The sequence below is a fragment of the Canis aureus genome, chromosome 13 (genome assembly GCF_053574225.1).
Source record: "Canis aureus isolate CA01 chromosome 13, VMU_Caureus_v.1.0, whole genome shotgun sequence".
In the NCBI taxonomy this organism is placed as follows: domain Eukaryota; kingdom Metazoa; phylum Chordata; class Mammalia; order Carnivora; family Canidae; genus Canis; species Canis aureus.
This window is the reverse complement of record NC_135623.1, coordinates 12,138,400-12,165,131: the sequence shown is the minus strand read 5'-3', so window position 1 is coordinate 12,165,131 and position 26,732 is coordinate 12,138,400. Positions and strand designations below refer to the sequence as shown.

Here is a 26,732-nt window from a genome sequence, read left to right as displayed (position 1 = left end):
GAGTGGGGTTGCCATGAGCCCGGTGGGTGGCCCTGCAATGAGTAGAGCCTGCCTGGGGGTCTGGAGGGCCGGGGTCGGGCTGCTGGGTGGCTCCCGGGTGCTCGCAGGAGCGCGAGTCCCTGTCGCACGGCATTGGTCTGCACGCCCAGATGCAGCCAGATACACGGACACTGGGCCAGCAGCGCGTCCCTGGACCAGGTGGGCCCAAGGAGACAGATCCAGCCCCGCGCCACCTTGAGCCCCGTCCGAGAAGGGCCCCAAGACCCCAGAAGGGAGAGGCCATGGGGCAGGGGCTGCTGGCGGAGGAGCAGGCCGGCCAGGGAGGCTCTGCGGGAGGGGGCCCACGTGCCAGGCAAGGCCAGAGGTCTGATTTGCGGGCAAAGGTAGAAATGTCGAGGACTTGACTGGACCCAACCTTCTAATTCCTGATTTGCGACAGTGTTTGTGGTTAGAGAGACACTGAGGGTCTCTTTCTGTGACCTGGAAGCGAGCCAAGAAGTGACAGGTGCCTGCAGGGCTCTGCCGGGGGCAACGAGAGCCCCAGGTCGGAGCCCCCCAAAAGGCCGGGTCGGGGTGGGGAGACAACGTAGAGATGATTTCTGATGAGGCCACACAAGGGTTGTGGGTCTTACGTGCACACACGTACGCGATACCGAGGGTTGTTTTCAGACACAAGGAAGGATGATACCGTAGTGCTGCCTGCAACTTGGGCTCCTCACTGAGTACGTCACCGGCCTCCTGCTAGACCCGTTTTTCCAGATGTGCTTTTTCCTCTCTGAAACTACCTCCTAGGGGTCTTCGATCCCTCCTCCGCTGGCGGTGCTGGGCCCGTCCCCGTCTCCCACTGCCGCACACTCTGCCGGAAGAGACGCCCCTGAGGACACCTCCATAGGCACCCATGCCCACGGGCAGGCCCTGTCCTCCAAGGAGAGGTTTTCTAGATTTGCGGGGGGGGGGCGGGGGGGTGGAGACCATCAGTGGTGACTTTCAATAGGATAAATTCCCAGCGGTGGAGCTGCCCATCATGATACAACCACCTGGCTCTAGAACGGGCCTCTTGGTCCAACAGGACTTGGAGGTTGACAAAATGACAGGTGCCCATTTTGCAGATGGGGAGGTGGTTTGGAGCAGTCAGGGGGCTGGAGGGCCCAGATTCTAACCCCTAAGGCCACAGGAGAGGACAGAAGTGGGTTGGATCCTGGATAGTAAGGAAGGTGTCCCCCAAAGTTCACGAAGGATCTTGGATTAAGGGCTCGCAGCTGCGAAGGACCGTCCAGTCATGCACACGGGTAGGAGCTAGGAGAGGCTGACCTGGTGATACCTCTAGGTCTCCACTTGTGGGAGAAGCTGAAGTCCAGCCCTGGTGATGGAGGTGTAGACAGAGCACCGGCCAGCTGGGGCCATCTCTTCCCCGGGCTGCTCATCTGCACTGGATTTGACCAGAATGTGAGTCCCGGGAGCTGGACTGGCTGGCAGCTGACCCTCAGCCCTGCCCCGGGGATCCCGCATTTAGGACCATGTCCTTGCCATGAGGGCCAGCCATCCCGCTCTCTGTCTCCCTTCCTTTCTCCTTCTCCCTCTCCGAGCATAAAGCAGAATAAACAGGTGGCAGAGAAGAGCGTTGGTCAACGCGGGGACTCCTGGTGCTAGACAGACACAGGCCAGGCCAGCTGGCAAGCTGGGCATCCCCATAACACGCCACAGCTGCCCTGGAGCGGCCCGGGGAACTGCCCACGCTTCCAAGACCCCATGTCTGGGGCAGCTGCGTCCGGCTCTCCAGCAGCCAGCGTGGAGTGGTCCAAAGGACACCGGTCATGTGGAGGGGGGACAGAGGCCACATCCATCCTGTAGATGCGCCATGCTTGACTCGGTGTTGGAAGACATCGAGTTAGCGACGACCTGCACAAGCCACGAGGTGACACACAAAAAATTTGACTCTCTAAATAGCATGAACGTTGCAGCGCGGGGCCTGCGTCCCTGCTTAGCACAGTGTGTCGGGGCCGAGGAGCGGCTGCCCCGCTGGCCAGGCGTGCGTCCTCCTCCTGCTTCATTCTCTCATGCTTCCTGTCCGGCCCCGGGCACACCAGTGTTTGCCACCCTGATTTAAAGATGGGCGGGTCTGGCTCTGGGGTCCAGCCCTGGAAGCAAAAGCTGTCTGACCTTGGGCCCTGGCTCGGCCTTCCTGAGCTTCACTTGCTGCTTCTGCACAGTGGGCAGAAGTATCCCCACCTCCTCAGACCTCTGTAAGGATCCGACGGGATGGGTGCGAATGAGGTGAGTGTGGTGCAACGTGATAGCTGTCCTCTGTTCAGGGCCCTGTGGCCAGGTCCCTTGTCCCTCTCCTGTCCCCTTGGCTGTCCTGTGTCATTCTAGCAGCTGCAGAAGTCCCAGCTCTTCCAGAAAGCCTCTCCAGCCTAACCTCAGGAGGGGGGCCCCTACCTTCCCTGCCAGGAGACAGAAGGTGAAAAGCAGGCTGAAAGGCTGGGATGGGGAGACTGGGTGGGGGGACTGGCCTTGCATCGGTGGGCAGGAATCCTGCTGGAGAAGCCAGAACTGCTTTCCAGGGGGCAGGAGCCGAGAGCCGGCTAGAGCTGCTCAAATGACAGTGAGAGCTCTGGAGAGGGGCGCCTGCTTTCAAAGGCTCGTTAGGCCATTAGAGAAAGAGGCGTGATGAAGGCCTCTCCCGGGGGGCTGGGCAGCGGGCGGGGCCGGGCAGGCAGGCGGCACCGGCCAGCTGGCAGCCACGGGCGTCCGGAGAGGAGAGGACGATTTCATCCCTCACATCCTTCCCTTTGGTCTCTCTCTGTGCGGGAGGAGGGAGCCAAGGGGGCTTGGTGGGAGGGAGCCTTTCAAAGAAGACTCAGGAGGGAAAAAAAAAAAAAGGCCCAAACACAAGTCCTTGAATCTCCAATTGCCTCTCCAAAGAAGTCTCTCTTCGCACCTTGTTAGGATGTAGAGGACAAAGAAGGAGGGTGGGGGCTGGGGCTGGAGCCTGGAAGCAGGAGGCAGAGGGCTGGGGGTCCAGGAGGCACCGACCTGGGGCAGGGGCACAGGACACACGTCCAGGGGGCCGGGGATGTGCCTGACACACACAACACCGGGTGGTCAGAGCTCCAATGCCAGTTGTGTCCCTTACTGCTGGGGTGGCCTTGCTGGGCACGGGGCCTTTGCGAGCCTCAGGTGTCTCCCATTCGTGGCGGTGACGGGGCCGGGGGGTGGGTGGCGCTGAGAGAATTAGGTCATGAACAGGGCTGTGAGGCACAGAGCTCGGCGCTTGGCAAGCAGCAGGCGCCCAGTAAACACGGAGCTACACCTGACCCTGGTGACCACCTCCGACCGGGCACCAGCAGGCTCGTGCTACGTCTAGTTCGTGCGGAGGACCGAGTGTACGAGGCAGCTGCCAGCATGTGTTATGGACAGGGATGCGTGTGTTTATATGGCACTGTTCCTCCCACTCTGTGGACACGGTCTGTTTTCCAAGTTTCCATCCTGTCACCGGACTGTCCGATGCACGGAAGTCTGTTGTCCTGGGCACCTGGCCCAGGTGGTGAAGCTCTGGGCAGTGACCTAACCTCTCCAAGCCTGCTCGAGGGGCCTGGGACACTCCTGCTGCCTCCTGGATGCAGACCGGGGTAAGGCCTGGGGATGCAAGCTTGGGGTGGGGTGGGGCAGGGAGGAGGGGCAACAGAATGTTCTGGGGGTCTGAGCCTCAGGAGGGTAGAGAGGGGCAGGAACAGCAGTGGCCCGAACCTGGGCCTTCTGTGCTAAGGCCCCCGATGTGGTGACCAGCGTGGCTTCCCTGAAACCCCAACCTTGGGCCAGAGCCCTGGGCTGGCATCGCCCTTACCTGGCAATGACAAAGAGGACACAGCTGACCCCCAGGTAGGCGAGCAGCACATACATCCAGATGTCTGGGGACAGGGGGTTGAGGAAGGAGAAGACACTGGGGTTGGTGCCGTTGGGCTTTCGATACAGGATGCTCACACCGAGCGTCATGAAGGGCTTGGAGAAGTCGATGGCCTTCTCGCGGACGTGGGTGATGGTCAGGGGGGCCACGGCCAGATCTGCCTTCTGCAACGAGAGGGAGACACACACCCAGACGTGAGTAAAGTCTCAGACGAGCAGGGGACAGACACCTCTTCCTGGAGGAGGGGAGGGCAGGGGGTCAAGGGGAGTCTGTCTCCAGAACCTTGGGGTCACTCGACCGTTCTTCAGTGTTGACAGACCCCCTCCTTCTGTGCCAGGCCGGGCCCGGAGTGCCGAGGAGACAGTGGTGACTTAGACCGAACCCCTGTTTCCCAGGAGCTCGCGGTATCAACGTGCAGCGGAGGGAAACCCATGAAACCTGCACCCGTGTGGTTCGCTCCCCAAATGGCGCTTTGTCAAATACACACAGTTCAGCAAACCTACACACACTTAGAAACAGCTCCTGCTCTTTACTGGCGACTTTTCAGACATCACGAAGAGGACGCGGAGTCCGGAACAAACCTTCCTTGAATCTGCTTTCCTGTCCTGTCCACTTCTCGACTGCTTCTCCCTCTTCTGGATATTTTATGCACCCTCAAAGCCTCAAAATTCAATTGGGCCCATAGAATACCCTCGTTAGAGGGAGAGGGGAGCCCAGAGCCCCCTTCGGTCGGTCGGGTGAGGGGAGGGAAGAGGGCAAAGGCGGCTCGGAGTGTTCCCACGCTGGCCAACTTGAGCTCATCACAATGTTCAGGAGGGTAATAATTAAAGGTCCGTCTCTTTGGTCTGAGATTTCCTGATTAAACACCTATAATCCCTCATTCCCATCTTCCCAGCCTCCTCCCCGTGGCTCTCCTCCTACAAAGGCCCCATTTAATTGCTTCCTGTTCCCCACATGCCCTTTCCCGCCTCCATGCTTTGCACACACTGTGCCCTGCCGAGAACACCCTCTCCCCGCTGTCTCTAACCACCACCCCTATTTCCGCGCATATGCCGCCTCCAGTGCCAAACACCCATGAAGCTTGCTCACCCCCACGGTAAGGTCCTAACCTGCTCAGTTCCAATGCAGGATGCGTGGCCATGGGACTCTCTGTCTTATCTGCCTATTTACCTGTGACTTCCTAAGCGCAGCTGGGCCGTAGCTGGGGCCTTGCTTTGCTTGTCCGTTCCCAAGCCCATCTCAGCCCTGTAGTATTGTTGACGGTGTTCCCCCTGGGAGGGCTCCTGTGGATAGTGACCTATCACAGCGTGAACCGGGTTATCACTTCCCTGTCTTAGGAGAGGGCAGGACGGAGAGGTCAGGTTCTAAAGAACAGCACGAAAGACCCTTTGGCCAAGGGTGGGCAGCTGCTTCCGACACCCTTTCTAAGGCCTGTAGGCAGCCACCCAATGGCTTGGTCCAGTTTGCTTCATTCATTCATTCACTCACTCGTTCATTCATTTTATGAGCTCCGCTAAGCACGAGAGATTCAGAGCTGAGCCAAAAGGACGTGGTTCCTGCCTCGGGGCTCACAGCCTAGTGGGGGACACAGACATTCATCAAACTGTTTACTAAATGGTAGCTGTTAACACCATCTCTGATTTCACCAATCCTAGCATAGGAACCAGCCGCCAAACTGAAGTCAGACTTCCAGGAAGGGAAGCCTGACCTGGGTAGACTCCGCAGCTTCCCCAGGCTGGGGGCGGCGGGGGTGGAGGGCGGCCTTGCTGGCAGACACGAAACCACGACACTGCAACCTCCGTGTTTTTCCTTTTAAGGGCAGCCCCCACATCCGGCGACTGACATGCGGAGCCCAAGGGTCCAGTGACCCTTAGAACCTGGGACACCAGGGAGGAGGAGCCTGTTATAAAGGACGTGTCAGAGTGGGATCGTCCTTTGGTAAATTTTGGAATGTGTGAGTTGGAACTTGCCTTGCTTTGAAGGCAGACGAAGAAGAAGTGCACAGCTGCCGCCCCCCCGGCCCCCCGGAGCCCTCAGGGTGTATACAAAGACGAGAACGATCAGGGAAGGTGCAGAGTGAGAGACCCAGCTCCTGCTCTTACGGAGCTTCCGGTCTAGTGAGCAACCAAGGGGGGATGTTGACAGGACTCAGTAGGGTGGGGACAAAGGTGTGATATCCTGGAAGGTTCCTTTTATTCTCGAGTTCAGGATCCTCTATAATGTTGGCACAAGGCAGGTGTAGTGGGCTTTAGATTCTAGAACTCAGCCTCCCCTGGCCCTGGCCCTTCAAAGCACATTGTTTGGGAGGCTGTGCTCTGACTCCAAAGTCATCATCGCTGTACATTTGGAGCTGGTCTCTGGGAACAGCTTCTGGGGCTTGGACTGGGTTCTCGGGAAGGATCTCAAAGTCAACGGTGCCAGTCTTCCTCTGGCTTTGATGGCAGGTTGGACGAAAGGACTAGTGACCGAGGATCAGGGTGTCTGCCGCCATGCGGGTTCCACGAGAAGGGGTCCGGGACTGGCAAGGAGGCCAACTCTAGAGCTGCGGGCACCTGCTTCTTCCCTAGCGCCATCCTGGAACCTTCCTAGGATCCTCCCGCCAGCTTCCCGCTGCTCTCGGGCTCTCAGAGGTCAGGAGGTGGGTGTCTACACACATTCTGTGCCTACAGCAGCCAGTCAGCTGGTCAACCTGCTCTCCTTCACGGGGAGCTTTGATGCGTGTTCTCCCTCGGGCTTCAGGAAGCCTGGCGTTCTCCACTTTGATTTTGGTTTAGGCAAGAAACACTACATTTCACCGTTGGTTACGATTTCTCTGAAAAAGGCATTATTTCGTCCGGCTTCCCTTGCAAGAGTGGAACAGATGTCAAGCCTCTGCTTGTCAGTTCATTACTTGGAATGAAAGGCCCAACCTTGGCAGGCTCTTCCCACTTGTGCAAGATTTCTTTGAGGGTGATTCATAAAATCATAGGCTGTCAGAGCTGGACCAGAGACCTTCAGGAACATCTATGCCAACCCTCCACTCTTATGGAGGGAAACTGAGGCTCCATGAAGGTCCAAGGCCTTTGCTCTCATGCTCACGGTGCTCACAGCTTTGAACAAACCAAACCTCTGACTCGTCCAACATATTCATTGATCTCACCGGTGATTTGTTGGCCCCGTCTGCCTCAAGACCTTTCTCTACTTTTGTCTAAACCTCTCAACTGGGCAGGACAACCCTTCCAGGACATTACTTGAACCCCATAAGCCGGTTTCCACCTCCCAAGAGTCTGTCAGGACCCACCTGGCTCCAGCCTCTCCCACTCTGCTCCATGGGGCCACTTGGTGCCCTTTGCTCCCCCACATCTCCAGCAACCAGAGCTGAAGGCAGGATTGGCTAAACCACCTGCAGCTCCCTCTTCTGGCCCAGAGCATCCTGCCACCTCAGCTGCTGGCTGGACACTACTAGCCTTGTCGCAGAAAGTGAAACCGGGGAAACCTCCTCCAGATTCCAAGAACAGACAACAACCATGGTCCCACTTCTTGTAACTCATTGCTGATCAGCCTTCTCCTCTGCCAGGGGTCCTCCAAGGGGAAAAGCTCAGGCCCCTGAGCCCCAGGGGGGTTGCTACCTGGGTCTGGTGACCCTGCTGGCACCTGCCTACTTGCATTCTCAGGTAAGGTCTCCACCAGATCCCCTGTCTCTATGCTCTGCCTCTTGTTTGGGATCCCCTGGGTGGGGTGCAGGGGGATCTTGCTGCTCAGATTGTGACCTGCTACGGTTAAAATAGTAAGAACCACTGTCATTCACAGATGGATCCTATACCCCAGGCATTGCTAAACATGCCATACAGGATCCTCCCAGCAGCCTCACGTGGCAGTAAATGTCCTAGCACATTCTAGATGAGGGTGCTGTGGCTCGGTCAGGCTATGAGGTTTGTTCAAGCTCTCCTTGTCTGGGTGGCCAGTGGCGTCGGTGATACAGTAGTGAGTGAGCAGAGCTGCCTTCCAAGCTGGTGAATGGCTGGGCCGGTACCTGGACTTGGTTCACTGCGACCTCAAACCCCCATGTTTTACCACACTATCACGCAAACCACATGTAGGGGGGTTGAATTGTGCACCCCCTCCAAATATGTTCAAGTCCTAATCCCTAGCATCCGTGAATATGAGCTTGGAAATAGGCCCTTCCACTCCCCGCCCCCCAATAAAATAGTCTTTTATTATTGCCACTGGGATTAAACAGCATCGGCGAGATTGCCGGGGGAGTATCGGGCACTGTGTGCAAAAGGGGGCACAGTGTGTATCTTCAGTGGGCGTGTTTACTTCCCCCAGGATCGAGCTCTCTCTGGCCCCTGCTGAGTGTCCCTGAATCCATCACTGGGTCCAGCAGCCGCTCCTGGGCGTGCAGCACCGCGGGTCTGTGTGCATCCGGTCTCTACCTCGCAGGTGTTCCTTTGCATGTCCCCAGCAACACTCCCCACGTGGTTTCAAATTCTCACAACACTCCTGCCTGCCTCTCCAACAGCCAAAATTAAAAAAAAAAAAAGATATTGATAATACCAAGTGCTGACAAGGATGCATAGCAACCGGGCCTCTTCTAGCTTGTTGGCGGGAACGTAAAATGGTGTGGCCACTCCGGTCACCGGTTATGAGAAAAGACTATAACTCCGGAATGGCTGCATGGAAGAGATGCATAGGGCAAGGTATGTGGGAAGGGAAACGAAGCTCCCGCGTCCTCCCTCTTTCTCCCGGGCACGCCACTCTCCCCACATCTCCATGGGTTCACCAACCTGGACGCTCTGGAAATAGGGTCTATGCAGAAGTAACGAAGTCAAGAAGGGAGTCACACTGCATGAGGGTGAGCTCTACGCCCCAGGCCTGGCGTCCTTACAAGCGGAGAAGAGGACACACAAGGACAAGGACACACAGGCCCCGTGACACTGGGGGCAGATAGTGGAGCGATGCAGGGTCAGGCCAAGGAACACCACGGATGCCCCCCGCAGTGGAAGCCGGGGGAGGGGGCGTGATGTGATGAGCACTGGCTGTGACACGCGGCCGATACATCACTGCACGCTACCTCTGAAGCTAAGTGTGTACTTGATTGAGCTAATTGAGCTTGAAGGAAAAAAAAAAAGGACCAATTCTTCCAACACCTTGACTTCTGATGTCCGGCCTGCAGAACTGAGAGAGAATAAATCTGTTGTTTTAAGCCACTTAGCGTGTGGCCGTCGGCCACGGCAGCCCTGGGTCCCTCGTACACCGGCCACTTAGATCCTGAGCAGGATGCACAAGGCTCCTCCCACCTCCCCATTCACAAGAGCAGGCCCTACGGCTGGGCCCGCGCTGCCCTGGCCCGAATGTGGGCTGCATTGCTGGAGACGTGAACCCCACTCCGGCTGCTGACCACGGCCGCCACGGGGTCTCCCCATTGTACGCTTCGCATGGCCTGGTCTGCCTTCTGAGCCCTACGGCTGCAGGAACATGCAGACTCGCCCCCGCTTCCCTCCAGATCCTTCTGCTCCTGCTTCCTCGGCCCCTTAAGAAAACCAGTCTCACTCCTGCCACGCACGCGGGACTTCTCCCCAGGGCTCTGTGTGCCGCCTCCCTGCCCACGTACGTGGTGGTAGCCACGGGCTTCGCCCTGCGGTCTTCCCTCAAAGTCGCGTCGCTCCAGCTAGGATGCGTCCACTCTCAACCCTGCTGACTGTACATTGAGACCCGCCTCGGCCCCGAGGATAAGGCGTTCTCATCAGGGGTTCCGTAGCCTTTCGATGATCTAAGAGAACTTTCTGCAGCGCCAGGGAAGCTCTGCATCTGCGTCGTCCAGCCCGGGAACCGCTAGCCCTACGCGGCTTGGGTAACTGAGGAGCTGAGTCCATACTTGAATTAATTTTGAACTAAAGAATTTTAAAAGTCGTCTTTATTTTAAGTTCAGATGTAAATCACCCCCCATAGCTGGTGGCTACGGAGCTGGAAAGGGCACACGGGCCCTGCCCGCCTCTCCAGCCTTTCCTTACCTCCTGTCCCCTTGCGTGTGTTCTACTAGCTTCTTTCGGAGCCCCTCACCTCAGGACCTTTGCACGTGTGCGTTCCTCTACCTGGAGCTTCCGAATTTCTTCCTCCACAAACTTTTTGTCTAGCTAATGGCTACTTGGGGTCGCAGCGCAGTTACGCCCACAAACAAAATCCTCCGATGGTGATGTCCGGTTTCCCTAGTGATTCTTCTCACGGCACAAGTATTTTCATGCCTAGTGTTGACCACAGCTGGGTTTTAGAGAGGCTTGCTGGTGTCTCCCCTGCTGGGCCATCAACTCCCAGGAGCAGGGCCTGAGGCTGTGTCTTTCCACCGCTGTGCGCCCCACGCCCGGCCCAGCGCCCGCCGTCCGAAGACTCTGGGACTGAGCGAGCCAGCGTGTGCGGGAGAGACACGAGCAAGCACATCCGCAGAGCCAGCTGGCTGAGCACCTGCCACTTCGTAAGGGCTCAAAGCAAGTCCCAGGGGGTGTCTGCTGATGACCCCCCAGACTCCAAGCTTAAGGAAACCCAGCGCTGCTTTGAGAGCCGCCGGATGTGAACCTGACCACCAACAGCCCCAACAACCCACACACCAGAACTCCGGGGAGAGAACCCTGGAAAATTCTCGAGTTGTCTATGGATGGGTCAAGTCCCAGCACCTGTAGTCTCCACACGCTGGCTTCCTGAGCCGTGGCGGCCTCACTGCCTGCATGGGCGAGCTGCTGTGCCCACAGCCCCTCGTGCTGCTCCTCAGGGCCCTTATCACAACTCACTTACTTGTAAGTCACTGTTTAACCCCTGGCTCGTCTGCTGGTGTGTAAGCTCCAGGAGGGCAGGGGCCAAACTGGATCACACACGGGTGTATCCCTGGGGTCAGCACGAAGCCTGGCCTGAAGGAGCTCAGTAAAGTTCTTTTGCAAGACTGACCTACAAAATGCCCCTAACGGTCCTAACCAACCTTTACCACAGCCTAAGGGGGGGGGGGGTGCTGAGCTCTGCCTCGGTTTCCCTGCTCGGCACCCCTATTCTCCCTGAAGCCACCTGACCCATGCTGGTCTGCTTGGGTCCTGCCCTCTGCCTGTCTCTCATCCTCCTCCCTCCAGTTAGGACCCTGTTCCTGGGACCCTGGCCCCAGAGGGCCCCTTACTTCTGGCCTTTCCACTGAAAGCCCTCACCTGTCCCCATGACCCTCCTCAGGTAGGTCCCAGCGATGTCTTCAGCTCCACATCCTTCCCCGGTCATTGCCCTGGGCTGCCTGGCCACCCTGGGGAGGGTCACCTGTCTCTCCCACCCCCAGCCTGGCCTGCTCCACCTAGGACTCTGTTCCACCCCCAGGTGAGCTCCCAGCAGGCCTAGCTTGCAAGCGCCCTGTCCCGGGCTCGGGGAGGGGGCCTGAGTGGGGGCTGGGACACAGCCTGCCCTGGCCGTGTAAACAGGGGTCGGGTCCAATGCGTCCAGGTCTGCTCCCTGGTTGGAAGACAATGGGACACAGTGGGGTGATGGCGGTAATGTCTGAGACCAGATCTTCCCCTCACACCTGCCCTCCTACCTGGAGGCTGGGAGACATCGTCCCAAGCCTGTGTCCTCCTTCACTCACCCGACACGTGTGCCACCTTCATTGCACGCCCGGAAGCCACAAATGACCCGGGCCCCCACCCTGGATTTCTCTGCAAGCTGCCGGCCAAGGGACAGGGAAGGTGTTTCAGAACTGCCCCCACCTGTCCCAAGTCTTTAGCAACTTCCTCCAGGTCCCAGGCAGGGCGCAGCTCGGGGGACGCCCCCCGCTCCGGGACATGTGATGGGGGATGCCCCCCTCCACTCCCACTTCTGAAGGAGACCCCCTTCCCACACCTCGTGTCACCAGCAGGCAGGCAGGGGTCCACCCAGGGCCCAGCGCGGCAGGGTCCTGCCAACCCTGCAGGCCCCCTGCCGAGGGTGGAGACGTGGGCATCCTTGGTGCCCCCCCCAAGCAGGTACCCCGTCTGTACCCCGGGTAGCTCCTCCTCTTTCTTCGGTGTCAGTTGGAGTCCCTTAGGCAGAGAAGCCCGAGTCCTTGCTGCTTGTCCTACACCTCCCAAGACCCCTCCACCCCGCGGTGGCACCGCCTGCAGTTGCAGAACAATGCAGCCTGGCTGATTCACTGTTCCCATGGGGCGGGGGGGGGGGCGAGGGCCGCGGACGTCTGTCTTGGCTGCTCCCATCGCTCTGGTCACCGGGTCTGGCACCTGCTGGGTGCCTGGTTCGGTCCTCTGCCCTCAAGCCCCAGCCCAGGCGCTCTGGCTCTGTCCAGCCGCCCGCAGGCACCTCACCTCCTACCCGCCCTGCCCCTGCGGGTCCTGTGGCAGGGTCCCCCCCCACCCCGGCTCCCATGCCTGCTGCGCCCAACCCAGAAACGCATGCACGTCAGGAGGAGCCCATAGGCAAACCTCTCCCCCTCTTCTCCCCAAGACACACTCTGTCAGTCTTCTCTAGGGTGTTGACTCAGGTTCCGGTGACACTTGGTACTGACAGGCTCAACAGTGAGTCCTCGTATTGACTTTGGTGCTCCTGCTCCATGTCCCCGCCCCTCACGTGCTCCCTGGCGCCGCACCCCCGAATGAGCTGGCGCCCCAAAGCCTCTGCCTTGGGCCCTGCCATCCAGGAGCCAGGCTGAGACGGCGTTCCCTCAAATCCGTGGGATGGACAAAGGAGCCGATGACCCTCGGTGGGGGTTGGACAGAGCCCACCCGTTGTTCCCTCCCAACGCCCTTTCCCTCCGAGCCCCCTTCACCCTGGAAGCTCCCCTGTACCTGTGCCTTGACCGCTCTTGCACCTGCCTGTCTGCACCCTGACCTCCAGCAGGGCTTCTCCCCAGGTCTTCCCCAGGTTGCTCTGCTGGCTGAGTCCGTGCCCCTAGAGTCCTTCGGTGAACCTCACCCCGGCCTGCTCCCCTGCCTGTTCTCAGGCAGAGCCGGAGCTTCCCCAGAGCTCCTCCGTCATTGCCCTGGCGACCCGGCTGCCCTAACAACAGCCCACCTTTGCACCCCATCAGGAAATCCCCTGCCCTCAGTCCATCCAGGACTCCACCTGCCACCGGTGAGCTCCCAGCATGCCTTGCTTCAAAGTGCACTGCCCGAAGGTGGTTTGGCTGCACAAACAGGGGCCTGAGGTTCCCCCGCGCCCACCAGCCATGGGGGCCAAGACTAAGATCCAGTTACTGAACGGTGGGGGACATGGTGGGTGATGGGTCACGGCCTTGACACCTGGCCCTCCGCTTGCACAGGATGGGCAGCTCCATTGTTAGGACCTCACCGCCACGTCTCCGGGGAAGGTGTGTGGGTCCATATGCTCACTCATGCGCCCTCATTCGTCACCGCCTGCTCGGCGTGCCCAGCCCAGGTGCTCAGGCGGCAGCCAGGAGCATGCATCGGGGCCTCACCGTCTGGAAGAAGGGTCAGGCGGGGGAAGTGGGCACTTGGCACCGAGCCATCCCCTCTGCCCGGCACTCAGCCCTACAGGGAGGCAGACGGGGTGTCCGGGCAGCGCTGCTTCCACCCGTGACCACCCCAGTGTCCATCTTGTTTCGTCCCCCATCTTGGTGGATCTTGGTCAGGTCCCATCCACGAGCCAGGGAAACCCCCCGACCTGCTCTAGTGAGAGGTGACGACTGAGAGACAAGAGAACTGATGGCTTGCTGTGGCCAGGAGGGCATTTCTGCACTCCCTGCGGGCCAGGCTCCTGTGTCGTCTCTGCCTAACCCACCCGCTCTGACTGCCGGGCTCAGGACAGCGGCCGGACAGGATCCCTGGGTCCCTGAGAATGAAGCTTGCGGGAAGCCAGGCCAGGAGCACTCGGGAGGCCCACGCGGGGGCCGCCCCTACCCGTCGTGCCAACGCGTGGATGCTGTTCATTCCTCTCCGTAGACCTCCCTGCCTGCCACTTGTCACCCTCTGCCCGTGTCTTTCCAGTGGCCTCTCCTGTCACCCACGCTCTCCTGGTTCTCCTCCTTCCTCTCCGGCCTTGGCAGGCGTCTTGTGGACTCCTCCTTACCCTCTCTCCTTACACGCCCGTGTCGTTCGCGTCCTACCCAGGCTCCCATCTCTCCTCTGCCCGCAGTCTCTCCCCCTGCATGTCTCCCGAGGTCCCCCCCACCCCGAGGTTGTGCTGAGGACTCCCAAATCCTGACCTCCTGCCCCGCTCCCTCCTCTGACTGCTCAGCCGTATGGCCAGCCGCCTACTGGCACCTCAACCCCAGCCCGCTCTCCGTACCTCCCCTCCATCCTCTACGTGGCCAGGAGGCCCTTTATTTGGGGATGACACTGTCCTCTTCCCAGCTCTGGAATTTCACCCCTTGTCCTTGTGCAAAAATCCTCCCTTTCCCTCACCTCCTTCATCCAACCAATCACGAATCTTTTCAACTCTACCTTCCGGTCTCCTTGCAGAGCTATCTGGGCCTTCTTTCCCCACCGTGGCCCTCCCTTCTTGCCTCCACCATGTTCTCCTTCACCCAGGTCCCAGCGATGACCTCCAGACTGGCTCCTGTTTAGCCCAGCAGCTCGGTGACTTCCCTCCAGGCCCATTCTCATGTCACCCCCTCGCCCCACATCCTCTAGCTGTGCCCTGCAGCTCTCACACTGAGGACCAAACGTCCGTGTGCAGCACCCAAGGCTTTTCAAGAACATCTCTTGCCCCCTTCTGGAGCAGTAGCCTTTCTTCTTGGGTTCAGACTCTCCACTCTCTGAAATCGCTGCCTCCCCTCAGCACCGTGACCCCCGAGCACGGTGCTGGGGACCGTGTGTCAGGACAGAAGCTCTGGATGGCAGGCGTCAGGAAAGGCCAATGCTCCAAGTGAAGCAGAAGGGGCGATGCCTTGGTGTGTGCCTCTGTTCTCCATGAGTCTGAACAGTGTCAGTTGGTTTCCCGGGGCTCCTATTTGTGTTCAGAGGGGCCAGGCTTAGATCCCGGGTCACTGTGCCCCCCCTGCCCCCCGGGATGACCACAGCTGAGGGGCCGGCCCCACCACCGCCATGGTGTTCATCCTCCAGGAGGAACAGCTCCCAGGTGCTGCCCATTTACCAGGCGCCAGGCGCTCTGCTAAGCATCTCTGTGCCGCAGCTCATTAAATCGTCCTACAAACCCTGGGAAGAAGGCTTTTTTATGACTCCCATTTCGTAGATGTGGAAAGGGAGGCCAGAAAGGTTGAGTATGTGCTAGACCCGGATTGTGAAGTCATCTCTGTTGGATTCCAGAGTCATTAAAACACCTGCGAGTAATTTAAGGCTTGGGTGTGTGAGACCTTGGAGAGAGGGGGAAATGGGAGAGAGCAGGCAGTAAAAGTGGAGAGAGTGGCAGTCTGGGAGAGCTGGGGTGACGGATGGAGAAATCACTGCTCCGTCCAGGTGCGTCTGTTGCATCAGCGGGAGGGGGGCACCCTGCACGCGCCCCATCCTCCTCCATGACCCTGGCTCCCTGGAAGGCCGTGTGGCACGGGTCGGAGGTGAGCGGACTCTCTGGTCCTGCTGGTCAGAGGCTCCGCCCGGGGCCTCCGAATGGGCCTCGGGGGTCAGATTCCTGCAAAGGCAGGCATTCATCACTTTTACGTCTGCGTTCAGATCCCTAATAAGGAAGTAATAATATTGCCAAGCCTCTACCACGCTATCTATGAGCTAGCGAGAAGACTAATTATCTGACGACACTAATAAATGGTTATGATGTTATTAAAAATGGCACCAAGCTAGGATTAATAGGCTCATCAATTGCAGGGAATTGGGTTTAACAAGGTCCCCTGCATGTCCCGTCAGGGCCCGCGCCTTGATGGATACGGCGCCGCACGGAGCCCGCGGACGAGGCCGCCCCCCTCTTTTCCCCGGCTGAGGGTCAGCTTAGAGAGGTCAGGCCGCTGCTGGGGTTTTCTGATCCACCCCCTTTGCGAATTGCTCTTCAAAGCTCCCGACGCCGGAGAGGCTGTGCCCGACAAGACTGGCACCAGCTGGGCTCGCTTCCACAGGTGGCCTCGGTGCTCCACGTGACCCCCTCCGCCTCCCCAGCCCGGCAGCCTCTGCAAATGACAGGTTCGGGCACCCACTGGGGCCCCACATTCCAGATCCCGGGCAGAAAGCGGGAGTAGGGGAGCTGATAAATGGAGATGCCTCTGGGGACTGCTGACTAATTTCCATAATAATTATAGTTATTACTAATAATGGTGACAACACCACTCCCTTCCGTTTAGACTGGATTCCACAATCTGGGAGCGCTTCCCCACCAGCTGCCTCCTCCGGGCCCCAAACCACGCTGGGAACAAGGCCGGGCAGGTATTCTCGCCCTGGAGTTAGAAACTGGAGCTCAGAGACATAAAAGGATTTCCTGAAGCCCCCACCCCGGCCTCCTCGAAAGAACAGCCTTATGACAAAAATAAAAATAAGAAGAGCAGGTAACGACATGGTGCAGACTGCGGAACGCGCGTGTATGACCTCACAACCCCCGGGGCTCGTTCTATGACTGCCATTCCCGTTGTACAGAGAGGGAAACTGAGACCCACAGAGGCCAGGAAACATGTCCGGGGGTGCACGGCGAGTGAGCAGCCCAGTGGGAACCAAGCCCAGCCCCCAGGTCCTGCTGGCCACCGCGAGCCTCTCCCACCAGCCTCCCACGCGGGCCCGAGTTCCCGGGGCCTAGGAAATGAAGGCTCTGCTTGAGCCTTCCGGCCACTCTGAGCTCCAGCTCCGAGGCTCCAAAGCGGGGAGGGCAGGAGGGTGAGCAGGACGCCCACCCAGAGACGCAGGGCGGTAGCCATCCCTCTCCCCAGCCCCCGGCTGGATCCGTGCAAAGATCCACCCTGCATGAGCCTACCTCTGCCCTGGCTCCCGGGGTTGGAGGACAGGGCTTCCGAAGGCAGAGAGCCTCCAAAGGCTCCTCCGCTTGGAAGCCCGGCTCCATCACCTACGAGCCGTGGGGCCTCACCTCTCCCTGCCTCAGCCCCGTCTGTAAAATGGGTGCATCGCGGGGCTGTTGGGGGGGATAACTGAGAGGGGGAGAACAGAGTGGCCTGGCATAGATCAGGCCCTCCCTCACCTTCCTTAGCAGGTCTTCCCTAACAGATGCCTCTGGAAGGCCAAGGGCCCTGGGCCAGAAGGCAGGACACGTTTATTGTGGGACAGACAAGCCTGTGCTCCTCCTTTCATTCCCGCAACAACCGTGGGAGCTTTGCTGGTTGTCACTTACTCCTGTGTTAGACGTGGGGAAACGGGGCCTTGGGGAGGTTGATGATGAGTGTGCGCCGTCGCACACCTGTCAGGTGCTGAAGTGGGGCCTGGGCTGTAGCTCTGTGGGACTGCCGCCTGGCCTCCTAACTTCCGGCCTCTGACAGGTCTGGGTCGTACCGTGGGTCGTACGCGGTCGTACCCGCACCTCGCACTTCCAACCAAGAAGGAGGGATTAACGCCCAGGCCACAGATGGGGAAACCACTCAGAGAGGCCCCCAACGGCCCCGACTGCACAGCTGGGGAGGGAGGGCCCCGCGCTCGAACCCGGGGCTGTGGCCACCCCACACGGTGGCCTATGCCTTCCTCCTGGTGTCCCACACGCCCCAGGCCCCACCCACGAGCTGCTCCTTCTTCCCAAAGCCCAGCCTGTCTGCTTCCCTGGGCTGAGCAAGCCCCACCTTGGCCCAGTAAGTCCCTTCACGCAGCCCTCAGCTGCCTGCACCCCCCGTCTCCCCATCACGCCCAACGTTACTCAAGGCAGCGACGGATCCAGCTCTGTGCCTAGGGTTTATGACGTGTTTTGCGCTGGCACCTTGCCCACATGGCTGGGGCATCCTTTGGAGGCTCCTCAAGGAGCAGGAGGCAGGGACAGGCTGAGGAACCCCTGCAGGGTGAGCTCACCAAAGACACCAGTGCGAAAGGCACAGTCAGATGGGGGCCGTGCGCGTGTGCTGGGGTGCAAGGCCATGTCTGGGAGCAGGGAGCACGAGCAAGGTGGGCCCAAGGGAGCTGGGTCCTTCCCAAGTCACCACCTCTGTCTCCGTCTCCCCTGCCCCCAAGGCCCCCACCTGCCAGGATGCCCCCTACCCCCGACGTGCCGTGCCGGGGCTTGGCCAAGCCTCCCTGGGGGGGGCGGGGTGAGGGGGGGCAGCCCCCCGTGCTCCCTTCCCACTTACATGGTCAATGAGCTCCTTGATCATGCCGTTCCACTGGCCCTTGTCGTCCTGCGCCCCGTACTTGCCGTCCTCCACCAGCCGGATCTCGTAGGAGAAGCCCAGGATGTGGGCCAGCTCCTTCAGCAGGTCGATGCAGTAACCCTCAAAGCGGTCATTCCCAAACAGCGTCCTGTCGGACTTCCGGAACATGACAAAGGGCTCCTCCTGCGGGGACAGATGAGAGGGGCTGATGAGAGGGGAGAGGGGCTGACGACGGCTGAGCGGCTGGGCAGAGAGCCTGGGCTGGAACCTCTGCTCCTGTGTCTAGGAAACCTCTGGGTGGCTTCGAAGGGTGGTGTCGAGTCAGGCCAATGCCGGGCCTCCCCAGCGGCCACTGGCTAGCGGGCCCTGGCCCTGAGCGGGGCTCGGTAGGTATTGGCTGATTACCTGTCCCATGGTCCCGGAGCTAGTAAGTGGCGGAACAGGCATTCGAACTCAAGACCATCGGATGTGAATCCTGTGCTCCCTGCCCCACCATCGACGCAAGGCCCGAGGTTCTCAAAGTGTGGTCCCGGCCAGCGGCGCCAGCGGCACCCAGGAACGTGTGAGAAACGTTCTCTCTCTGGCCCCTCCCGAACCACTGGGCCAGAAACCCTGGGAGGAAGCCCTCCAGGGGAGGGGCGCCTGGTGGCTCAGTCGGTGAGCATCCGACTCTTGATTTTGGCTCAGGTCACAATCTCAGGGTTGCAGGCTCGAGCCCCTCTGTTGGGCTCTGCACTCAGAGCTTGGGCTTCTCCCTCTCCCTCCCTTTGCCCCTCCCCTCGCTCATGCTCATTCTCTCTCTCTCTCTCAAATGAACAAATATTTTATTTATTTATTTATTTATTTATTTATTTATTTATTTATTTATTTATTTATTTATGATAGGCACACGGTGAGAGAGAGAGAGAGGGAGAGACATAGGCAGAGGGAGAAGCGGGCTCCATGCACTGGGAGCCCGACGTGGGATTCGATCCCGGGTCTCCAGGATCGCGCCCTGGGGCCAAAGGCAGGCGCCAAACTGCTGCGCCACCCAGGGATCCCTGAACAAATATATCTTAAAAATAAAATTTTTTTAAAAAAACAGCCCTCCAGGGGATTCTGATATCTGCTCATGTGTGGGAACCCGGCTGCACAAGACCCTCCGTCCAGGGTCCTCCCGGACACCTCCCCCTGATGGCTTCCCACACCCCCTGCTACCTCTCTCTCCTTCCAGGGATCACGCCCCCAGCGTGAGGATCAGTGAGCGCTGACAACCACGAGAGCCTGCATTTGCGTGCGGACACACCGGCCCTGTCACACCGCCCAGCCGGGAGTGCTCCCAGAGAGACACGCAGCATTGCCTGGTTAAACCCCGACTTCACTGTGCCGGGGGAGTGGGGACCCATAACCCCACCTTACAGCTGCAGAGAGTGACCCCAGGAGGACGAGCAACTGGCGTGAGCTCACCCTGTGGGCAAGGAGAGGATCTGAACTCTGGCTGGTGTCGGCCCAGAGTGCAAGCGCTTAACCACCTCACAAAGCCCGAGCCCCTGAGCCCCAGGGTGCCTCTCCCTGGTGGGTGCAGGGTCCTCGGCAGGTGGCTCGGGGTGGCAGGGGGAAGAGCACAGGGCCCGCTGGCCCATGTCAGGGCTCCTCCCTGCCGGGCGATGCGGAGCCAGCAAAGGGCTGGGAAGAGCCACAAGTCTGACTGATTTCTCATTTGGAAGCAAGCCCCTGGTCACCCTGGGGAGAACCGGGGGGAGGAGGCAGGAGGGACCCGACAAGGGAGCCGTTGCCCCAGGGCCAGGCTAGGGCCTACGGAGTGAGCACCGAGGGCTCTGACGTCCCAAAATCCAGGCCCGTGGCCCGGCCCCGAAGTCCAGGTCAGCACACACGTCTGTGTTTCCGCGGGCCCCGTGCCCCCAGCTTCACCGACAAGTCCCCGTCCCCAAGCTGCGCTGGACGAGCCACCCCTGAGCCAAATCGGCATTTCCTGAGCTCCTACTATTCACCAGACACGGATCTGGGCACTCTCACAGGCTGCTTGATTCAGGCCTCACAGGCTTGCAAGACGGGGGGCGTTACTCCCGTAGCATAGACGAGGAAACACGCTCAGAGAGGGTCAGTAAGTGGCTCCGGGTCACACAGGAGTTGCACTGCAGTCTGATGGAGTCCCACTGCATGCACTTCTTCCCACCTGTAGCCCCTTGGCCTCTTCCTGGGCCCTAACCTTCCCCAAAGCCATCTGGGCATCGTCCCCCCGACCCCTCACCTATCTGAAGGCCCCGGAGGCTGAGCAGCAGCTGACTGAGCGCGTGTGCACTGGGAATCCCTCGTGCACATGCCCGCGGGAAGGGCACACGACGTCACTCCGTCAACCAGCTCGGCCCTGCCTTTGACACCATGGCCCCCGGGGGGCGGAGTGAGCCATGGGAGGCCCCGGAGAACACCCCTACTGGGGCTCCTCGGGCGCAAACCCGCCAGCAGCCTCCTGCTGGGCTCGCGCTGTGGCAGGTGGGCTCGATTCTCTGGCCCCCGGACCCCCTGGTACTGCTACCTTCCAAAATCCCATCCCACTGCGGGGCTCGTTTACTCTCGATTTTCAACATTCCTTTGGGATGCTTCAGGGCCAGGCCGGGGGCTCCTGCCGTCTCCCCCCCCCGGGATCCCGAGAAAACCACCTCTCGGTCTAACTGGGTGAGACACGGGGTCCTCGGCCCGACTCTGCGCCGAATCTCCGTGCCTCCCGCCCTGCCCCGCCACCACGCAGGCAGCTCACGCACGAGTTTGGCGAGAAGAGCCCAGGTGGGGCTGGGGCAGGTGCTGGGGGCGCAGTGAGCAGGGACTGGGGGCCGGAGCTTCAGTCCCAACCCCTCCTTCCGGTTGCACGTTCTTGTGCAGTGAACAAAATGCACCACCGTACCTGGAGGCCCTGATGTTAGCTCGAGGAAAGAATCGGAGAGAAGGTACTGTCTCTCCCGGGGGAGTCACCAACCACGCTACACAGGTCCCTGGGCACAACCTACCTCCTTCTGTAAGTAGACTGGGGGTAAGACTAGAACCCACCAGACGGGGTTTGTCGAGAGGAGGACACGAGCCAATCTGTGAAAAGCGCTTACAACAGCGCCTGGCAAACGTCAGCTGCCAATACGGCCGATTGATTGATTTTTTTTTTTTTTTATTAATATCATTGCCTTCTTTCTGCGTGCTGGGCAGCCTGCGACCGCAGGGCCCTTTCTGGCCTAGAGACCGTGCCCAAGGTCACCAAAGGTTAAAGACCAGAGCTGGGAAAACCTTTTCTCCGGAAAGGTCCCTGAGCCCTGAGCCGGCTCACTTTCTGACCCTCCCTCCGCGCCCCTCCCTGGGTCTATTCTCTAAAATTAGCACTTCATTTGTGAAGCCACCACAGCCCCAGAATCTATACATCTCCATATAAATACGCTGCCTTCGGAGCAGCTGTAAAATGCCATTAATTTCGGGAAGTGCTCTGCGGATGGCATACATATTTAACAGCCAAAGCCCAGAGCATTAAAATGGTGCTCGCCTTAGTAATGTGTCTCCAGACCTGCAACGTTTCCTAGGGGGTAATTCTGAACTCCGCCAACTACTTATTCATGGACTATTTCACAATTTATTACTGGAAATGTCCAGACAGCCAATTCACAAGCTCTCTCGGCTGCTAATCGATTGCTCAGTGAAGGTGCCCTCAATTTCATAACTTTACGCTCTCCTATTGCTCTGGGAGCCGGGTAATATTTCTCTTCAACAAGTCACAGGAAACAGGGGTCCAGAAAAATAACCTTTTCCGACTTTTCGTTGCCAGGGCTCTTAGTCTGGTTTTCCCCTCTGATCGCTTACACTGACGTGAGAGCCAGGCCTGGCGCTAAGCAAGCTTCTCCCGGCGGCAGGACCTGTGGAGTTGGAAGGGGTCTTGGGGGAACGAATCCAACGGTGAGCTGCCCGACACCTGCACCCCCGAGCTCCCTGGTGATGCAGGCCCTATCCACACGCATCCGTACAGGCGTGCGCCTGTGTACACGATGCCACCAGCCCCGCCAGACCACGCTCTGGACGTTGTCTGCTGAGGCCTGCTTGGCCGTGGAGGCCGAAGGCCCTGGACCCAAGGCCATGGTTTCTGCTGGTTAGAACCGGGACAGAGCACTGGGAGTCCTGCCTCCCCCGCAAGTGGGGCCTAGACTGGTCCTGGCCCGAGATGGTCCTCCCAGCCCACGTCCTGGCCTTCTTTTGCTTTTCTGCCTCTCCTTTTTCCACAGGCTAGGTGTCCCTCCCACCTGGCCGTCGAGTCTCAGGTGGTCACATGCGCACAGGAGTCCCTCCTGCCTGGTGGTTGAGTCTCAGGTGGTCACAGTGTGCACGGGGGTCCCTCCTGCCTAGACATGGAGTCTCAGGTGGTCACATGTGCACAGGGGTCCCGCCTGCCTGGTGGTTGAGTCTCAGGTGGTCACAGTGTGCACATGGCACACAGACACCCATCAGTGTGTACCCACACACCCACGTGTGGCTGGCCCAGGCCCGCACCCACACACGTACCCGCACACGTGTCATCACTGCTGCTTTCTTCAGCAGCCCAAAGAACTCTGAACCTTCAAAGGCAGGGCCCCCAGGAGCGAGCCAGGTGTGTTTTCTCGGTGTGTGAGCTGTGGTTGGAGTGGATGAATTTTTCATGAGGCCGTGTAAGAGCAGAACCAGAACAGAAGCTGGGGCCCGGGGAAGAAAGGGGGGCGGGAGAGGGGAGGCTTCCAGGCCCTCGACCCCAGACACGGGGAAGGCCACCTGCAGCTCTCAGGGGCCAGGGCTCTGTCCATCTGTGCATCCAGGCTAAGGGCACCCTTGGCTCCTAACTCCAGGGCTCAGGAAAGGGGAGGAGAGGAGGTAGGTTTAGGGCAGCTCACGGGGAGCGCGGGCCTCTGGCACGCCCAGATTCCGGGAACAGGGTGAGCAGAAACCCCTCTCATTAGGGGTCCAGCCCTATGCTCTGGGGGCAAAGCAGCTGGATGTTCCTGAACTCTGCTCTGGTACCTGCCGTCACTCAAAGTGCCGTTGCCCGGACAACACACTTGCAGGCAGGCCAGGCCCCCCAGCACTCTAGGGGGTGGAGGGAGGTGGAGGGGGCTCCTCGCTGGCCCTGCTTCCCCGCTGCCAAGCACAGGGCTGGGTTTTCAGCCAGCGCAGCTGGGGCTGGGCCCTCTCCACGACTGCCCCAAAGAGCCCCAGTCTGAGAGCACCCCTCAGGGCTCTGACACATGCATACCCCACGGAGACTTTCAGGGAATCTGGACCAGCTCTAGGTTTTTGTGAAGGAGGCCCGAGGCCAGTCCTGGCGTGGGGGTGGGCCTCTCACTCAGCAGACTCTGAGGGCATTTTCAGCTGGAAGGAGAGAGCTTCCGGGAGCCCCGTGCACAGGCCGTGTGTCACATCCCATGTCCCCACCTCTGTCAGGGATCGTCCAGATGTTACCCTGGCCATTTCTCTTCCTCCAGGAAGCTTTCCTGACCTACAGGGTGAAGCAGACCCTGCCCTCCAGGAGCTCTGGGCCGTGGGGATGCACGGAGCAATCAGGGGTCACCCCTAGTCTGACACTGCGGGATGGTGTGAAGACCGTTGGTGGGACATCTGCCTCGAGTGGGTCAGCAGCCCTGCCAGAGGTTGAGGCCGACGGGGGCCGGCGGGGAGGGTCGGGGGGCCCAGGAATTCAGACTTTGGGCAAAGCAGACGACGAAGTGCTGGCTGGGTCTGAAGTCAGATGTATGAGCAGGAGACTGGAGCTCGGAGGGACTCAGGTGGCCAAGGTCACACCCCCGACAACTTGGGGGGCCAGTGAGGAAACAAGGAGGCGGTAGGGTCATTCGCAACAGCAGCAGCTATCACTTGGCCTGCACTCTGCGCCGTTTATGTTTATGAACCCCTCAGCCTCTCTCCTCTGAGAAGGAGACACGTTTATGATCACCTCTTTTTAGGTGGGGAAACTGAGGCACGGAGCGGTTCGGCAATTTTCTGGGGGCCACACAGCTAATTAGCAGCGAAGCTGGGGCTCAGACCCAAAGGTCTCTGCTCTCAACCATCACATCCTGGTCGCACGGCACGTCTGTCCCCAGCAGCTGCCGGACTCGTGTCTGCAGGTACGAGGGGCAGCGGGTCAGCTGGGGGTGTATGTGGGGCCGTGGCCCAAGAGGGGCTTGTCAGCTCCCTATCCCGGGGGGGATGGGGTGGCCAGTGCCTGAGAGCTGGCGGGTGGGACTCCCAGCGAGGGACTGAGTGCATCAGGTCGGGGCCTTTGCAAGAAGCCGTGAGTATTGATCCAGAAGCTTGGAGAAGGGGACATCTGCTGGGTCCCACCTCTGCGGGTGTAGACAACACCTGTGCGCCTTTGCAGAAGTCTTATGCCCTTGAAATCTGGCTGCTGCCATTTTAATAAAACGCGTGCCGGTGGTGTTTCCAGGAGTGTGACCCTGCATCCTTCCGGGGACTTCACCGCTCCCTCGAGGGCATTGTTTTGTGGCTGAATCATCGGGCCCACGTCATCGCCCTTCCTCCTAATCTCTCCCAGCACACTAGCTTTGCACCTTTCTTAATCTTGTCTTGTGCAAAGTGTTTTATTTATATCTCACATTTTATGCATCTCTGTTTTTTAATCTTTTACCACCTTTTTATTATTTCATTTTTACCCTTTTATATTTTAGCCTTGTCTCACTTTTATCCTTTTGCTTTCCGACATTTCGTCTTTTTTTTTTTTTTTTTTTTACCTTGTCTAGCTGGAGCTGTTAATTATTTATTTTAATTTTTCATCTTCCTTGATGGCTTCCCTTTTCATCTTGTGCCTTATTTTTCATTTTTTTCTCGTTATTATTTTTCCTTTTCACCTTTTCATTTCGTTCCCTTTCAACTCTCTTCTCTTCTGTTTGCCATCCACATCAATGTCCCCTCAATTGCTCATCAGTCTTTAATCCCTTTGCTCTTTTTTGTCTCTTTTTAATCTTTCTAGTTTTTTGTTTTGTTTTGTTTTTTTACACAATTGTTCCCTTGTTCCTAATGAAATCTTTTGACTTAATGGTCTTAGCAGTCTGATTTATATATATATATATAAATATATATATATGTATTTAGTTAACAAAAATTTGATCAATAAAGGCAGGCAGGATGTATGGTGATGGGGGAAATGCTTGGGGGAGGAGGGCTCATGCCCAAACCTGGGGGGGCAGCAGGTGTCTCCCCAGCCCTCTCACCCTGGCTCTGTCACGAGTATGTCCATGACCACTGTCAGGACTCCATCACCTTTGACAGGATCCTCTCAGTGCTAACCCTGGAGACTGGGGGTGAGATCCACAGGCTACAGGTGCTCCCTAGAAGCTGCTACTACCCCTGGTATAGGCTGCTTCCTGGGAGAATGGGGTTTAACAACTATGTCCCTTCTTGTGCCAGCGTGTGCACCACCGGTCCACCAAGTCACACTAGAAGGAGAGCACAGGACCATCCCATGGGGCAACTGAGCTCCAGCACCACAGAAGGGCCGAGTGCTGGGTGCCCTGCCCTGCTCTCAGGTTCCATCCCGGGGCAGCCTTACTTTGTCCAAGCACTCCAAATCGGGTTGAGCCCTCTGTTTTATACAGGATTTGTTTTATTCGTGTTGCATTTATTGTACTGTGTGTGCTTTATTATAAGGAGAAGATGACCAAATTGTCCTCAAAAGGTCTTTGATGAGAATCTGCTGGGTGGTCATCAGGCTGCCTCTGCCCAGGATGGCCCAGCTTGGGTCCCCAGGAAGAGTATGGGGTCTTTGGACACCCTAGAGGCCTTCTAGGAGGGCTGGTGTGTGGGGAGAGGGCATAGCAATGGCCTTCTGTCCATCCTGAGCTCCAAGGAGCAGAGAGACCTCCTTGGGTCAGAAGAAGGAGGTGCTATTCAGTCCTGGGGCTTGGAGGGAGGGTGGCAGGTGGGGTGAGCATGGAGGAGAGCTCTGGGGATGGGACCCTGTGGCCTGTGGCATGTGTGTGGGCTCCCGCACCGGCTGGGCTTTCTGGGTGTGGCGACAGCACCCACCACAGCCCGGGGGACCAGTGAGAAGGGCCTTTGCCCTGGGGACTGAGGTGAAGAGGTGGGCCATTGAGTCCTGGTGCAGAGGGCAGGTTAACCTCCCTCCTTCAACCCCATGGTGGCTCATACTTGGGCTCCGGGGTGGGGGAGGTGGGGGTTGCAAACCCATAGGCCTCTGCGGATGGGCTTCCAAGCAGGTCTTGAGGACCAGCTCACTGTGGTTTGGGGAAGAGGTCACCAACAGCCACCCCCTGGGGTCTTTGGCCTGTGACCATGAGCAGTCGCTGCGTTCCAATGACTGAGGGCTTACTGAGGGATCCCCCAAGTTTCCACCCCCACCCCATCTTCCAGCCTCGCAGCAGCCCTGAGAGGTGCCCTGTCTATGCTGGGTGGGGTCCCTCTGGCCCGTCCCCAGCTCACACAGTTCCTCCTGCGGGGCTGCAGGCTCTTACCAGCACGGTGGTGACGATGAGGGACCGGTTTGTCAGAGAGTCAGTGACATTAGGGCCTCGGCCTTTGGCGACCTCCGTGATGTTGAGCCCCTCCGCGGGACTCCACACGCCGACCTGGATGGACAGACAGATGGAGAACAAGGGTGAACCCCCCGTCTTTCCGTCCTTCCTCCACACCAACAAGGCTATCGAC

At 58.9% G+C, this 26,732-nt stretch overlaps 1 protein-coding gene across 1 annotated transcript in view; it reads right to left on the bottom strand.

Moving 5' to 3' along the window:
* GRIK3 (glutamate ionotropic receptor kainate type subunit 3) overlaps positions 1-26,732 on the bottom strand; it is a 222,862-nt gene that overhangs the window by 24,774 nt on the left and 171,356 nt on the right. Inside the window, exons 9-11 of the mRNA XM_077844718.1 lie at positions 26,540-26,653; positions 18,036-18,239; positions 3,848-4,071 (exon numbers count right to left, since the gene is read on the bottom strand). Coding sequence (XP_077700844.1) covers positions 3,848-4,071; positions 18,036-18,239; positions 26,540-26,653 — 542 coding nt within the window. The remainder of the gene's footprint in view (positions 1-3,847; positions 4,072-18,035; positions 18,240-26,539; positions 26,654-26,732) is intronic.